This window comes from Mastigoproctus giganteus, chromosome 4 (assembly GCF_048544385.1).
Source record: "Mastigoproctus giganteus isolate SK-2022 chromosome 4, ASM4854438v1, whole genome shotgun sequence".
NCBI classification, from domain to species: Eukaryota; Metazoa; Arthropoda; class Arachnida; order Uropygi; family Thelyphonidae; genus Mastigoproctus; species Mastigoproctus giganteus.
This window is the reverse complement of record NC_143578.1, coordinates 149,607,570-149,625,009: the sequence shown is the minus strand read 5'-3', so window position 1 is coordinate 149,625,009 and position 17,440 is coordinate 149,607,570. Positions and strand designations below refer to the sequence as shown.

Sequence of the window (17,440 nt, the reverse complement as noted above, 5' to 3'; positions counted from 1 at the left end):
CCAGTCACTCCAAATGTTTGTTTAGTTCAGCCTTAAATTTATTTAAGCTATCAACTTCCACAACAACAGATTGCAGTCTGTTAGAGCAATCAACTACCCACTGGCTAAAGGCAAACTTATACACATCTATTCTACAACTGTCTTTCCTCAATTTGAATCTATGTCCCTCAGGTTCTTAATCTGAGCAATCAGAAGTATTCCCTCAGCATTGAGCCTGCTCAAACCATTCACCTCGAGCAGATCACCTTATACACTGTGTATAAGCCTTATACACCTTATATAAGCCTTATACACCTCGATCAGACCATCTCGCAGGTACCTAGTCTCCAATAAGTCTTTCTTTGTAAGCGCACCCCTTTGTTCCTCTCACCAAGTTGTGGCCTGACCATTGCCTTATACAAAGGCAGTAGTTACCCCCTTGTCTTTGCTAACAAAATTCCTATATCTCATTGACAAAACTCCATGATCTGCTCTGGCAGTCCGTCTGCACTGCTCAGAGAACTTCATCTCTCACTGCACAATTACCCAGGTCTTTTTATTCTCCATCTCCCTGATTGTAGTACCACACAGTTGGTACATTTTTCTTGGGTTACTGCTACCCATACGGAGTACTTTCTATTTGTCACTGTTAAACTTCAGTTGCCACTTCTTGGCCCATCTGCCTAACTTTTCTAGATCCTGTTGCAGTAGCATACCGTCTTTACTGTCATTAACAACCCTGCCAACCTTTATATCACCTGCAAACTTGGACATTAAGCCTGATATACCTTCATTGATATCATTGATAAATACACAAAACAACAATGGGCCCAGCACCAAACCCTGAGGGGCTCTAATAACATTAATCCACGAAGAGCGGTGTCCATTGATAAATACTCTCTGTTGTTTCCCACTCAACCATACCTTTATCCATTGCAGTAACTTGCCCTTAATGCCATACTGCTGCAATTTGTACAGCAGTCTTCCATTTGCAACAGTATCAAAAGTTTTTCTGAAATCCAAGTATATGATATTAAAATTATTTTTTGCATCCAGTTCATGCCACTAACATCCAGGTCCTGTTCTACCTATCCTTTTTGGATAATATATTCACCATGTCCCTGACAATAGACACCGACAATAACTAGTTCCTGTAGGACCAGCGCATTCTGACTTGGAGATTGCCTCTGTGTTGCCTGATGCACAGGATTGAGCTCTGGTGTTGAGTTGGGCAGCTGAGAGCTTGATGGGCCCCTTGTATTAATTTCTTTGAAGGCATTTACCCTACACCTGAAACTCTCATAGACGCCCATCAGAACTCTGAGTAGGGCGCCTCCGTAGCCAGGTGGGAAGAAGCAGCAGTGCGTAGCACGCGCTTCTTGATTAGACTGGGGTTCGAGCCCGTCACCACCAAATACGGAGGATGTGGAAAGGTCAAGGGAATGACCACCGCATATCCCGGAGCAATATGGCCTTAGTTGCTAATGCTCCTAAAAAACCAAATAACAAAATAACGAACTCTGAGTAGGCACCTAATTCCTTCACAGTCTCTGCACCTAGCACACACAAAGACATCCTCCTTGGCTAGATCATGTCCTGTTCTAGACAGGTCTGCAAACATTTCACATTTCGTGCAGTTTTTTACTGTGATGCATTGGAGAATTGTCCCCTTCAGTTTTCCTGTGAGCCATAGCACTCTGGTCAGTGCCTCCGTAGCCAGGTGGGCAAGAACAGCAGCGTGTAGCACACGCTTCTTGATTAAACCAGAGTTCGAGCCCGTGACCACCAAATAAGGAGAATGCGGAAAGGTCAGGGAATGACCACCACACATCCCCGGAGCAATATGGCCTTAGTTGCTAATGCTCCTAAAAACCAAATAACAAACAAACAACAACAGCACTCTGGCTTTCTGTGCTGCTTTGCTGCTCTAGTCTGTGTCATGATTCCGTTACGTATAATTTAGTTAACAATGAACTTTAATAAGATTTTTAAATTTTACTGATTAATTGAAAATACTATACTAAACTAATCTAACAGATTTCTCATACAGTGCTACATTTTTCGCTATCTAGTTTTATGTTAAACCTTACACTATTCCGTATCGTATAACAATGGTGGTAAGTTATGAACGTAAAATCTATGGACATTTAAGTATTAAATTTCAAAATCACTATCTAAATTCAAAAATAAACCGTGGAGCTTGGCTAGAACTATAAAGCTACTTAGAAAAAATAATTTGGTATAACAGTTAAGTCAATAAAAGTCTAAATATAAATGAAAACTTAGCATTTGCTGGAGCTACAAAAATCTTGTAGCTTTGGCAAATTGGAGCTGGTCAACTTGGTAATAATCTCGTATCCCCATTCTCTATCCCACGTCCATTACATAAGGATCTGATCTGGTTTGTCCTTCTCTTCTTTACATTTATATATGTGAAGAATTTCCTATCCCCACTCTTTACTCTTTTTGCCAATGATTTTTCATAATCTGCCTTTGCCAGCATAACCTTTTCTATGGCACTATTAGAGATCAGTTTGTAGCTGTTATAGGCTTCAGTACTTTTTATCGCTCTCTAACTTTTCCATGCCATCTTTTTCTGATCAATATTATTTTTTTTAGTGGTATACTATTGGCTCTGCCCCTGCTCATTTTGCTCACTCACCCCTGAGCACACTTTTCTACATAAAATATAGAGGTATACAGACTAAGTCAAATATTTTCTATGTAAAAGACAAACCGATATCTAATCAGGAAATGGCTTATATAATTATTTATGGTAAAATACAGATCTTGGGTTCAAGTCAATATTTCGACTAACGGTCAGAAACAAAGCAGTGACACTCACTGCTTTGTTTCTGACACACTCCAGAAAGATCATAATACATCGAAGTCTAAATAAAGTTAAAAAAGAGAAATGGCAGTATCGAATTAAAATAATCCAAAATAATTACAATTTTTCAAAAATAAGTATGTTTTTTGCTTAAATCCCTCTCAAAGTCATGTAAAATCTAATAAACTAATATTTGTTAAAATATCCCTTATCTCTGTTTTTAAATGGGGAACTTGTTTCCCGCTATAAAAACAGTGGTAAGGTGGGGGATAAACACCCTAACTAAGACTAATGATAGCAATGACATTCACAATAATCACCCAATCGCAGAACTTGACCATACAATATCTCTGTTTAAGACCACTCTCACTGTGCAGAGACAACTTGGAGACAACTCCCAAAATCTGGAGTATAGCTTTATTTATCTGTGCATTTGTAGTACTAAGCATTCTCAAGGTTGAATAAATACCACTATATACCTGCATTTGTACAGGTTACTTGGGAAAAGGCCTTTTGCTTCGGGTTCCATAATGCATGAGGAATATTGTTGCATCCAAAAAGAGCAGGACTAAAATATTTAACTGAAATATTTACAAATTATACAAATATTTAAAATATTTACAAAATACTAAACTATTTACAAATGTTTTATATAATATTCATTAATATGAAAAAAAATGTTACAATAAAACATCAAATGTTAGACAGGAAAGCATGAGCACTAGGTTGGTGAACATTATGGAGGCAGTTGTCAATAAATAATCGCAAAGTAGTGACATAATTTCCTCACCCTCTTCTTCCATTGGCTCAAATAAATATCACTAAGTGGAAAACTTTTTTAATGTATAGAGAAATAAGCATTCAAGATTTCTGTGATTAATGTTTTAAAGGTATACCATAATTCAACTGTATTTGCTCTTTGTGAAATATCTACCCAGTTAATAGAGGTCATGTAGCATTTTAAGCCGTCATAATTTTCTTTCCTGAAATTATAACCCATTCCTTTGTCTTTAACTACTGCTACCTCTCTCTTCATTGTCCACCGTAGAACTCCGTCATCACTTCCTTCTACTGGCTCCTGTACTGTCAGCCCTATTATGTCATCTGGTTCATGGGTGATGATGAGGTCTAGAATATTCTTTTTCCTAGTACTTTCCCTGATATGTTGATACAAATAACAATAATCTAGTTGATTTAAAAATTTTTTGCCCCATGTGGAGTTTCCTTCACATTTTCCCCCATTCATTAGAGGCAAATTAAAATCACCCATAATAAGACATTGATGTTTACTTGCCCCATCCATTTGCATATAGAGGCACTCATCATAATCTTCACAATCACTGTAATATGTCTGGAGGCTTCACTTTAAGAAGGATGTAGATCTGCTGGGATTGGTGCAGAGAAAGACGGTAAGATTGGTGAAGGGAACAAAAGGGTGCTCTTACCAAGAAAGGCTTCATTTCTGCAAATTGCAGTGTCTGGAGACTAGGCACCTGCAGGGAGATCTGATTGAGGTGTTTCACGCCTTGAATGGATTGAGTAGAGCTGAATGTTAGTGGTATTCTTCCAATTGCTGAGACTACACACATGAAGTGGGCATAAATTCAAGATGAATTAGGATGTGTTGAAGTTTGCCTTCAACCAGCAGGTGTTTGAAGTTGTAACAGGCTTCTATCTATTGTTATGGAAGTGGATGAGTTGAAAAAATCAAGGGAGAACTAGACAAATTCTTGGAGGGTATGGGGGTGAACTGGTTTTTTTTTTTTTTTTTTTTGGCTTGATGCTATATAAGCTTGCTTTCTAGTATCAGAGTCATCAATAATGAGCCCATTTAACATTTTTTTGCTTCTCACCACAAATAACTATTGGGATATACTTCTGTAGGGGACATAACCTATCCACACCTGGAACTTCGACTAGAAATTCAAATCATCCCAGTGGTTCAAAATGTCATCAAGTGGTTCATAATGTCTGCTTTCTAGGTGTAGTATTTGATTGTAAACTACTTTCCTTGAACATTCTTCTATTTGTCATTCTTTATGAGAAGTAGCCATTCACTTAAATATGAAATATGAAGCAAATTATGAAATTACTTTAACCCTGCAGCAAGCCTGGTATTGCATGCCACTAACTATGCCCCTTAATTTTAAATACTAAAATTATTTCACAATTATTTCAGTTTTAATATGTGGCCAGTAGCCTTTTTAAATTTAGTGTCAACACTGCTTATCTCTGTTGAAGTACAAAATCCACCACACACACACACCTGACCATGTGTAATTTTCCTTGTGGAGCTTGGGAGATACTTGTGAAATAATTTTATTTGGATAACAAGCCTACTGTTACTGAAGATATTATTATTGTCCAGTGTGGTGATAGAATAAAGAACATAATTTTTAAATACACCATTTTATATTATTTTGCACTTTTTCCCCCCAAAAATATCAGTTATTGCTTGCAGTGCCACAGTGTGAATGCTCATATAACTTTTTTATTTTTTTTTTTTTTTTTGCCTAAGCTGCTGCAGAGTTAATCCTAATAATTGTTTTGAAATTAAAATAATAAATGTTGTTATTATTACCTTTTTTCTCAGTGAAACCATATATTGACCGTACTAATCTTGACACCATTAATGTAAAGAAGGGCAAAACTGTGAAGTTAGATGTTGGTGTTAGGGGTGAGCCACCACCTAAAATTACCTGGATACTAAATAAAAAGGTAAGGTAATGATACAGTTTTATAATATTAGCAAGGAATAGCCTTAAATATTTTGACTCTGATGTCATATTACAAGATATTATTCTCAACTTTAGGATACTGATTCTCATTTATAATTATAAAAAAAAAAAAAAGAAAAAAAAAAAAGGCAGCTTATGTATTGATGGTCTCTTCTCCAATCAGCAGCCTCTCTTTCACATCATTCTTAGCCTTTTTTCTATCATTAAAAGAATGTAATCCACAAGATTTTTATTCTTCTTTTCCTTCAGAGTTTACTGTTTTAAATCTTCTGATCGTAATGATTGCTCAGATGAGTCAATAAAATTATGCTTGTGGGGTGGAATCCTTTATTCTGCATTCCACCTTAAAATCTCATCCTTGATTTTCTAAATGTGTTAAGACTTCAATGTAAGAATTTTGCTTAGCATTAGCATTAGTAGAGGCATATGATGATGCAAGAAAGCAAACTTATATAGGATTAGCCAAAAAAAAAAAAAAAAAAAAAAACCTTTCCCATTTCACCCATCCATTCACTCCAAATGTTTGTCTAGTTCTGCCTTGAACTTATTTAAGTTGCTGACTTCCACTGCACTGTTGCAGTGGAAGTTTGTTCCAACTATCAACCACCCGCTAGCTAAAAGCAAATATCCACACATCTATTCTACAATTGTCTTTCCTCAATTTGAAGTTAGTTTGAAGGGAGTAATCTGAGTAAGAGGAAGAATCTCATCAGCATTGAGCATGCTCAAACCATTCAAGGCCTTATAAACCTCAATTAGATCACCACACTGGTGCCTAGTCTAAAGAAGCTGCAATTTGCACGGCAAACATTAACAGAACATTCTGTTAATGTTTGCCGTCCATATCTAATCTCTAATTCGGGGTCTTTTACATGCATGCGCAAAGACAAATAGTCCCTATTTAAGGTCCATGCTCACACACCTATCCCATAATTTTCATTCTTGTGATCATGACATACAGTCGAAAAGCGTAGTCAGCTTCAGGAAGGAAAATCGTTTTGCAAAATTGATGTTAAATTATTTTAATTAATTTTTAATTGTGTTCAACTGATTTTTTAATTGCTTTCAATTTATTTTTTACTGTAATGTTATATTCATTTTAATTTCTGGAGAGTATTATACTATCTAATAGAACACTTGTTCTATTGGAAGTGTTCTATGTATCATATTGAGGTAAACTTCTCTTATTCTTTTATGAATATTGAAATCAATGTAGAACATATCACAGCATCACAGCCCTGGTTTATATTATGAAATTTTTGTTTTCTGTATTTAGTGTCAAAGTTTGCAGATGATACAAAGGTTGGCACAGTTGTTAATGACGGTAATGGCAGTGTGCAACTGCAACAGGATCCAGAAAATTTGGGCAGATGGGCTGAGAAGTGGCAGCTGAAGTTTAACATTGACAAATGCAAAGTACTGCGTATGGGTAGAAGTAACACCAGAGTAATGTATCAACTGTGTGTTACTACACTCAGGGTGGTAGAGAATGAAAAGGACCTAGGAGTATTTGTGCAGTCAGATATGAAGTTTTCAGAGTAGGGCAGATGGTGTGCAAGAGTAGCTCATGGTATATTGTCAATGATATACAGGTATTTTTCTAGAAGAAATAAGGAGGTGATTATCCCCTTGTATAAAGCAATGGTTAGGCCTCATTTAAGGAAGTAGTGGCTGCTGGAATGAGTACAGAGAAGGGCAACAAGATTAGTGAAGGGAACAAAGGGTTGGTGTTACCAAAAAAGGCTGTTCTGCAAATTGCAGCTGCTGGAGACTAGGCACTTATGAGGTGATCTGATTGAGGGGTATAAGGCCTTCTCGATGGTAAGCCCTGTTATGTCACTTAGGTGGCAATGAACCTGTAGAGTGGTTCTCTTCAAGACGCCTGGTCAGCGTGAAGAGGAAAAGACCAAACCCTCCAGCATATGAGAGCACAACAATACAAATGGCCCTCAGTTCCCAGCAGCTTTCACTCTCCCTCTTATGGCAGCGAGAGGATCAGAGTGGAAGCAGAGGGTGCTAAGAATCTCTGGGTACGACCAGGCTGCCATGCACGGAAACTGAACTTGGCCTGTTATAACGTACGATCACTCATCGGTGAAGACAGGATATTAGAGCTGGAAAAGGAATTAGAAAATGTGAATTGGAATATCATTGGTTTGGCTGAAACAAGAAGAAGAAATGAATCACTTATAAGTTTATCAAGTGGAAATCTGCTGTACACCAATGGAAACAGTGAAAGGAGTGAAGGTGGAGTTGGGTTTCTGGTCCATAAAGATTTTAAAAACAACATTTTGGAATTCAAAAGTACATCACCAAGGGTGCCAAGACTAATACTCAAGATTTCTAAGAGGTACAAGCTAAAGATTATAATGATTTATGCACCAACATCGAGCCATGATGATGAGGAGGTTGAAGAAAGGTACACCGAAATTGAGAGTCTTCTAGATGAGCAGAAAACCCACTACACTATTATTATGGGAGACTTCAATGCTAAGGTTGGAAAAAGGCAAAACAGCACAGAAAGAGGAACTATAGGAAATTTTGGAATCGGTGAAAGAAATAAAAGAGGTGAAAGATGTGGAATTTGCAGAATCTCAAGGACTGTCAGTAATGAACACTTTTTTCAAGAAAGGGTGAACAGAAAGTGGACATGGAAGAGTCCAAATGGATTAACAACTAATGAAATCGACTTCATCCTCACTAACAGAAGATATATTGTGAATGATGTTACCATCCTGAATAAGGTAAATGTTGGAAGTGATCACAGAACGGTAAGATGTACACTTGATATAGATGTAGGAGAGGAAAGGAAAAAACTGACTCGAGTAAATAATACAAAGGTTTTTGAGATATCAGAGGAGGAGAAAAAGCAGTATGTACTGGAACTTAAGAACAAGTTTGAGCTTCTGCAGACTGCTCAGGACCAAGATATCGATGAGGAATATTACAATTTTCTGAAAGTGATAAAGCCCAAGAAACCTATAGGGAAACAGAAATCCAAAGAAGAAAAAATTAGTCAAGAAACACTTGTCATGATGAACCGAAGACGACAAATGAAGAGCAAGAAAAACACTGACAGGGAGAAAATTGAGTATACTGAGTTATGCAAAGCCATTAGAAAGAGACTCAGAGAGGACATAAGAAGATTTAACACAAGAAAAGTAGAACAAGCATTAAGGGAAAACAGAGGATTTAAATCAGCAGCCATGAGCAGTAATACAGAAAGACAAATGATACTGAAACTGAAGAATAGCGATGGTGTACTTATAAACAGCAGAGAAGGCATAATTCAAATAGCAGAAGACTATTATAGAGAATTATACAAGGAGCGAGGGAATGATACCAGCAGTGGGGAAGATGGATTGCAAAGTAGCAACACATACGACATACCCGATATTCTTCCTGATGAGGTAGAACATGCATTGAAGAAAATGAAGAATCAGAAAGCCCTGGGGGAAGATGCAGTTACTGTAGAGTTTTTAAAATTGGGCGGAAGAGACATAACACAAAAACTGGCAAGGCTCTTCACAAAGTGCATTAGAAAAGGTGTGATGCCTAAGCAGTGGAATAATGCAATCATAGTTTAGCTGCATAAGAAAGGAGATAAATCTGAAATTGGAAATTATAGACCAATTAGCTTGTTATCCCACATATACAAGTTCTTCACAAGGGTCATCACTAACAGATTAGAAAGAATACTTGATGAGAATCAAGCGAAAGAGCAAGCTGGCTTTAGGACAGGATTCTCAACTATGGATCACCTTCATGTAATATCACAGCTAATGGAGAAAGCAAATGAATATAAAACACCATTATGCCTGGCATTTGTGGATAATGAAAAGGCATTTGACTCCATACAGCCTAAGGCAATGTTTCGGGCACTGGAAAGGCAAGGCATAGATACCCCGCATATTATGATTTTGAAGAAAATATATGAGAGTGCTACCTCCTTTATTAGACTAGACAAAGACAGTAGCAGATTTAAAATCGAGAAAGGAGTTCGACAAGGAGACACAATATCTCCGAAGCTGTTTACTGCTGCTCTTGAGGAAGCTTTCAGAAGATTAGACTGGTGACAGAAAGGAGTCAATGTGAACGGAGAGTACCTAAACCATTTACGATTTGCAGATGACATCGTGGTTATAAGCCACGATCCCAAAGAATTAGAGGAAAATCTTAATCAGTTATGCACAGTTAGTAAGGATTTTGGACTAAAGATGAATATGGCTAAAACAAAAGTAATGATGAACAAGTATGCCACGGAAAGGGAAATAAGGATTGAAGGAGCAGTAATTGAAAAGGTGGAGTCATATACTTATCTGGGACAAGTTATTAGCTGTAATAATGATAAATGGCTGGAAGTCAACAGAAGAATAAAATTTGGATGGATAGCATTCAGGAAATATAGTCACATACTGAAGAGCAATATCCCAGTTTGTCTGAAACGTAAAATAATGAATCAATGTATACTCCCCACCATGACTTATGGAAGTGAAACTTGGGCACTCACCAAAAGAATGGAAGAGAAGCTGAGAACTACACAGCGAAGAATGGAACGAATTATACTGGGAATCAGACTGTTAGATAAGAAGAGAAACACATGGATTAGGCAGCAAACTCAAGTAAAGGACATTCTTATCAAAACTAAAGAACTAAAATGGTTTTGGGCAGGACACATAGCTCGAAGACATGATGACAGATGGACTAAGAAAATAACAGAATGGTACCCAAGAGGAGCTAGAAGAAAACTTGGAAGACAAAGGCGGAGATGGATAGATGAAATTCATGAGTTTTTGGGTAGTAAATGGATGGCCAGTGCTCAAAACAGAAGGAACTGGAAAGTTGCTGGAGAGGCCTTCATCCTGCAGTGGATTGAAAATGGCTGAGGATGATGATGATGAAGGCCTTGAATGGTTTGAGCAAGCTCAATACTAATGGGATTCTTCCTCTTGTCCAGATTAATTTACCGAGTGGACTTAAATTCAAATTGAGGAAAGACAGGTGTAGAATAGATGTGCGGAAATTTTCCTTTAGCTAGTGGTGGTTGATTGCTGGAACAAACTTCCATCTGTTTGTTCCAGCAATTAAATAGCTTAACTAAATACAAGGCAGAACTAGACAAACATTTGGAGCAAATGGATGGGTGAAATGGGAAGCAGTTTTGTTGTTTTTGGCTGATGTTGTATAAGCTTGCTTTCTTGCATCGTATGCCTCTTCTAATGCTAATGCTAATATCCCTTTGTCAATGCCGTTTATGAAAATCAGAAATAAGCATAGTGGTCCAAGAACTGATCCTTGGGGGACCCAACTATTGACTTTACACCAATAAGTAGAATATCTATTAATCACAGCCTTCTGCACTGCAGCTGCCCAGCAATCTATCCTAAACTTTTTCCTGTAATCCTAACATGTTCTAGCATATACATTTGATATATACTGGAACATGATATTGCTAAGGGGGATGTCTTTGTGAGTGCTTGATGTAAGAAGTATGAGGATATTAGGACCAACTCAGTGTTGTTATAGGAGCTTGAAGAATAGGGCTGATTCCCTTAAAAGATATAAATTTGAGGGCCCATATCAATGCCAGATCTTGCACTTGATCATGAGGCAACACAATGGCAACCCTCAAATAAGAATGTCCTCATCCCACAGGAGCTAATTTTGGTCTGTTACTCTATTGTCAGTCACAAATGGGAAATATATCATGGAAAAAGGATAGGTGGAATAGAACCAGGGTACATCTGCCAGGGACAAAAATTGATGACATTGTAGAGCAGATGTCATATTTTATGGGCACAATAATTGGTGTTGTTGTTGGAATGACATTAAGAGTAGGAGATCTGCAGACTTACTGAACAAGTATAGGGCAAGGTTGAAAAAAAAAAACAAAAGTGCCAGTTAGGTTTACACTTGAAAATATCTGCAATTCTGCCCAGAAACAATAGGAGAGACTATATAATGAGAGCATTGTCAACCAATATGGCCATTGAGAGATTGTGCATGGAATAGAAATTTTTTCTCAGCTTGGTCTTTGTTTGTTAACAGGAAAGACTGCTTCTACAGCAATCTACTGAATTACTTAACAATGAATTACTTGGAAGTACTGTCGAAAAAAAGCCGTGAATTAGGGTTGAATTTGAAAGTGTCTGCAATTCTGCCCAGACACGATAGGAGGGAGTATATGAAGAGAGCCCTGTCGATCAATTCGGCCCTGGAAAGATTGTGCAAGGCTCAAGGGGTAGAATTTTTTTCAGCCTGGTCTGTACTTGTTAAAAGGAGAGACTGCTTCTATAGGGATGGGATACACTATAGAAAGGGTGCAAGAATGTTTGCTGATGCTCTCGAGGCAGTGTTAGGTGGGTCGGAAAATTGCTAGATTGGGAGGATACAAGGACTAATAGATTAACAGTAGCCACTGGCAGAGGTGAAAGTGATTCTTGCACTGCTTCTATTGGAATGAGACGCAGCCTGGAAAATAAGATGCAGGATATTTCAGAGGCTGCTGGGAATCATTGGGGTACAAGTAAACACATGGGTTGTGTTAGGGTAGCTAAGAAAAAGAACAGGTGCATGTATACTTGCGTGTACACCAATGCTAGGAGTTTAGTAAATAAATTTGATGAATTTGAGGTATTGCTCAAAACATCAAAGGCAGATATTGTTGGGATTTCAGAGACGTGGTGTCACACAGATATAAGGAATGCAGAACTGGAATTTGGGGAGTACAATGTCTACAGAAAGGATAGACAGGATAGGAAGGGAGGAGGGGGTTATGCTATTAGTTAAGAAATACATAAAATCCAAGGAAGTGAAGCCAGTCGACATCGCTGGACAGTGCAGTGTCGAGTCAGTTTGGTGTGACTTAAGCATTGGGAGATCAAAATTGAGAGTAGAAGTGTGCTATAGGCCTAATGACTCTGATGAATATAATAAGAAACTGTACAGGGATATAGAGTGGGCCTGTAAATCAGAGTCTTATAATGGGGGATTTAATTTCCCAGATATTGACTGGAATTTGAGGGCTTGTCACTCACACACTAGCAAGGCTTTTGTGGATTTATTGGATGATTGTTTTCTACATCAGCATGTTCGGGAGGCAACTAGAGGGAGTAATATTCTTGATTTGATTATCAGTAGTGATTCTTCATGCATTAAGAATCTGCAGACTAAATGAACCACTAGTTGGCAGTGATCACAGTGTACTGAAGTGGGATTTACTCAAAGAGGTAACTACCATTAGGGGTAAAGGGAAGGGTTATTGCTTTCGTAAAGGCGACTATGATGGACTGAGACAGTATTTAAATTCTATACAGTGGGACCAACTGATGATGTTACCAACAGCAAATTCAAAAATGGGAAGCATTCAAAGAACTTATCTTGGAAGCTACTAAGCTTTACATACCAACTAAGAAATATTGTTCAAGGTTTAGGCCTAAATGGATGTCAGATGAACTAATGAGACATATGGCAGAGAAGAAAGATGCATGGGATACATACAAATTAACACGTGACACAGAAGCCTATGATAAAATACAAGTTGATCTGTAACCAAGTTACAAACGATGTTAGGCAGGCGAAGGCAGATTACGAGATATCTTTGGCAAAGAATGCAAAGAAAAACAGCACAGAGGTCTTTACTTATGTAAAACACTAGAAGGAAGGGGATGAATCAGATTGGTCCACTTGATATCGATGGGTCAACTGTTGATGATCCTGCTCAGGTAGCTAAAAAACTAAATGAATATTTTGCATTGACATTCACACATGAGGAGTTATTCAGGGAGGGGAAAGCCAGAGGTGTATTCAACTCTGGCAGTAAGCTAGAGAATCTTGTAATAACTGAGAGTAAAGTGGAGGAGAAATTGTTGAAGATAAACACAAGAAAGGTACCTGCGGTGGATGGGATCTATCCAGTTATATTAAAGGAGGCAGCAAAGGAAGTAAGCAAACCTTTAGCCATAATTATGAGAGCTTCCTTGGATTCAGGGGAGGTACCCATGGACTGGAGATGTGCAAATGTGACCCAATTCACAAAGGAGGATCAAAGGGCGACACAAGTAATTATAGACCTGTGAGTTTAACTTCTGCTCCCGGAAAATTAATGCAGGCACTGGTTAAAGAAGCACTGAAGGATCATCTAGACAAGACTTCAGTTATAGCTCTGACACAGCATGGTTTTGTTAAGGGGAAGTCTAGCCTGACCAATTTGATTGGATACTATGATGCAGTCATAAAATAACTGGATGCAGGGAATAACTTTGATATTATATACTTGGATCTTAGAAAGGCTTTTGATACTGTTGCACATGGAAGACTGCTGCACAAATTGGAGCAGTGTAGCATTGGAGGCAAATTGCTGATATGGATAAAGGGGTTGTTGAGGGGGAGAAAACAGAGAGTGGTAATCAATGGACACTGCTCATAGTGGACTAATGTTATTAGTGGAGTCCCTCAAGGTTCAGTGTTGGGTCCATTATTGTTTTCTGTATTTATAAATGATATTGATGATGGTATATCAAGCTTAATGTCCAAGTTTGCAGATGATACAAATGTTGGCAGGGTTGTCAAGGACAATACTGACACTATGCTGCTGCAGCAGGATCTGAAAAGGTTGAGCAGATGGGCTGAGAGGTCGCAAATGAAGTTTAACATTGACAAATGTAAAGTACTACACATGGGAAACAGCAACCCCAAAGCAACGTATCAACTCTGTGGTACTACACTGACTGTGGTAGAGAATGAAAGGGACCTGGGGGTGGTTGTGCAGGCAGATATGAAGTTTTCTGAGAGTGCAGATGGGCTGCTAGAGTAGCTCATGGTGTATTGTCAATGATATATAGGAATTTTTCTAGCAGGCATAAGGAGGTGATTATTCCCTTTTATAAAGCAATGGTCAGGCCACACCTTGAGTACTGTATACAGGTCTGGAGGCCTCATTTCAAGAAGGATCTAGAGCTGCTGGAATGAGTACAGAGAAGGGCAACAAGATTAGTGAATGGAACAAAGGGGTGCTCTTACGAAGAAAGGCTTAAGTTTTGCAAATTACAGTGTCTGCAGACTAGGCACCAGCAGGGTGATCTGATAGAGGTGTATAAAGCCTTGAATGGTTTGAGCATGCTCAATGCTGATGGGATTCTTCCTCTTGCTCAGAATAATCACCTGAGAGGGCATAAATTCAAATTGAGGAAAGACAGATGTAAGATAGACGTGCGGAAATTTGCCTTTAGCCAGTGGGTGGTTGGTTGGTGGAACAGACTTCCATCCCTTGTCGTGGAAGTGGATAGCCTAAATAAGTTTAAGGCTCAGCTGGACAGGTATTTCGAACGAACAGAGGGGTGAAGTGGAAGTGGTTATTTTTTATTTTTTATTTTTTTGGCTGATGCTGCATAGGCTTGCTTTCTTGCATCAAATGCCTCTACTAATGCTAATGCTAATGGGATACACTTAATTAGAAAGGTTGCAACAATATTTGCTGATTCTATCAAGGGAGTGGTAGGTGGGATGGAAAACTGCTAGGTTTGGGGGAGGGGAATACACAGAATAATTGATTATCAATAGTTACAAACAGAAGTGAAAGTCATTTCTAGCACTGCTTCTATTGGAACAAGCAGTAGCTTTGAAAGCAGGGTGCTGGGGATTACAAGGACTGCTCAGAGACACTGTGAAACAAATAAATAATCGGCTGTGTTAAAGTAACTAAGAATAAGAACAGATGCATGTACACCAATGTCAGGAGCGTAAAAATTAAATTTGATGAATTTGAAATGCTGTTCAAGACATCAAATGCAGAAGTTGTTGGAATATCAGGGACATGGTGTCACTCAGATATAAGGGTTGCAGAATTTCAATATGGGAAGTGACACCGTGTCTCTTAGTTAAGAAGCAGGTAAAATCTAAGCAGTGCATCGAGTTGACATGGGTGACCAGTGCAATATTAAGTCAGTTTGGTGTGACATAAGGACTGGAAAAGCAAAAATGAGAATAGGAATATGTTATAAGCTGAATGACTGTGATGAGTACAATGAACAGCTGTGCAGAGAAATAGTGTGCTAGTAAATCAGAATGTCATATAATGGGTGATTTTAATTTTCCAGATATCAACTAGAATTTGGGAGTTTGTTTTTCACAGAATAGCAAGATTTTGTGGATTTATTGGATGACTGTTTTCTACAGCAACATGTTAGAGAGGCAACAAGAGGGAGTAATATACTCATGATCTGATAATCAGCAATGAGTATTCGTGCATTAAGAATCTGCAAATAAAAGAACAATAGTTCACAGTGATCTCAGTGTATTGATTTGGAATTTATTTAAAAATTTATCCAGCATTAAGTGTCAAGGGAGTGGTTTTTACTTTCATAAAGGTGACTCAGATGGTTTCAGACAGTTTTTAAATTCTATACAGTGGAACCAACTGATGATGCAAATTCACCATCAGCAAATTCTAAATGGGAAGCATTCAATGAATTAATTATAGAAGCTACAAGGCTTTTCATACCAACTAAGAAATACTGTTCAATGTTTAGGCCTAAATGATGCAAGAAAGCAAGCTTATGCAGCATCAGCCAAAAAAAAAAAAAAAAAAAAACACATTTCCACTTCACCCCTCCGTTCGTTCAAAATACCTGTCCAGCTGAGCCTTAAATTTATTTAGGCTATCAACTTCCACGACAAGGGATGGAAGTCTGTTCCACCAACCAACTACCCACTGGCTAAAGGCAAATTTCCGCACGTCTATCCTACATCTGTCTTTCCTCAATTTGAATTTATGCCCTCTCAGGTGATTATTCTGAGCAAGAGGAAGAATCCCATCAGCATTGAGCATGCTCAAACCATTCAAGGCTTTATACATCTCTATCAGATCACATCGCTGGTGAATAGTCTCCGGACACTGTAATTTGCAAAACTGAAGCCTTTCTTCCCTTTCTTCGTAAGAGTACCCCTTTGTTCCATTCACTAATCTTGTTGCCCTTCTCTGTACTCGTTCCAGCAGCTATACATCTTTCGTGAAATGAGGACTCCAGGCCTGTATACAGTACTCTAAGTGTGGCCTGACCATTGCCTTATACAAGGCAATGGTCAGGCCACACCTAGGAGGTGATTGCCTTATACAAGGCAATCACCTCCTTATCCCTGCTAGAAAAATTCCTGAATATCATTGACAAGACACCATGAGCTACTCTTGCAGCCCATCTGCACTGCTCAGAGAACTTCATATCTGCCTGCACAATTACCCCCAGGTCCTTTTCATTCTCTACCACTGTCAGTGTAGTACCACAGAGTTCATACGTTGCTCTGGGGTTGCTGTTTCCCATATGTAGTACTATACATTTGTCAATGTTAAACTTCATTTGCCACCTCTCAGCCCATCTGCTCAACCTTTTCAGATCCTGCTGCAGCAGCATAGTGTCAGTATTGTCCTTGACAACCCTGCCAACCTTTGTATCATCTGCAAACTTGGACATTAAGCTTGATATACCATCATCAATATCATTTATAAATACAGAAAACAATAATGGACCCAACACTGAGCCCTGAGGGACTCCACTAATAACATTAGTCCACGATGAGCAGTGTCCATTGATTACCACTCTCTGTCTTCTCCCCCTCAACCACCCCTTTATTCATAGCAGCAATTTGCCTCCAATGCCACACTGCTCCAATTTGTGCAGCGGTCTTCCATGTGCAACAGTATCAAAAGCCTTTCTAAGATCCAAGTATATAATATCAAAGTTATTCCCTGCATCCAGTTCTTTTGTGACTGCATCATAGTGTCCAATCAAATTGGTCAGGCAAGGCTTCCCCTTAACAAAACCATGCTGTGTCCGAGCTATAACTGAAGTCTTGTCTAGATGATTCTGATCTGCTTCTTTAACCAGCGCCTCCATTA

At 38.5% G+C, this 17,440-nt stretch overlaps 1 protein-coding gene across 1 annotated transcript in view; it reads left to right on the top strand.

Annotated features, from left to right (window-relative positions):
- Positions 1–17,440, top strand: part of LOC150087120 (twitchin-like) — a 3,511,780-nt gene that overhangs the window by 1,237,547 nt on the left and 2,256,793 nt on the right. Inside the window, 1 exon segment of the mRNA XM_090372971.1 lies at positions 5,403–5,527. Coding sequence (XP_090229097.1) covers positions 5,403–5,527 — 125 coding nt within the window.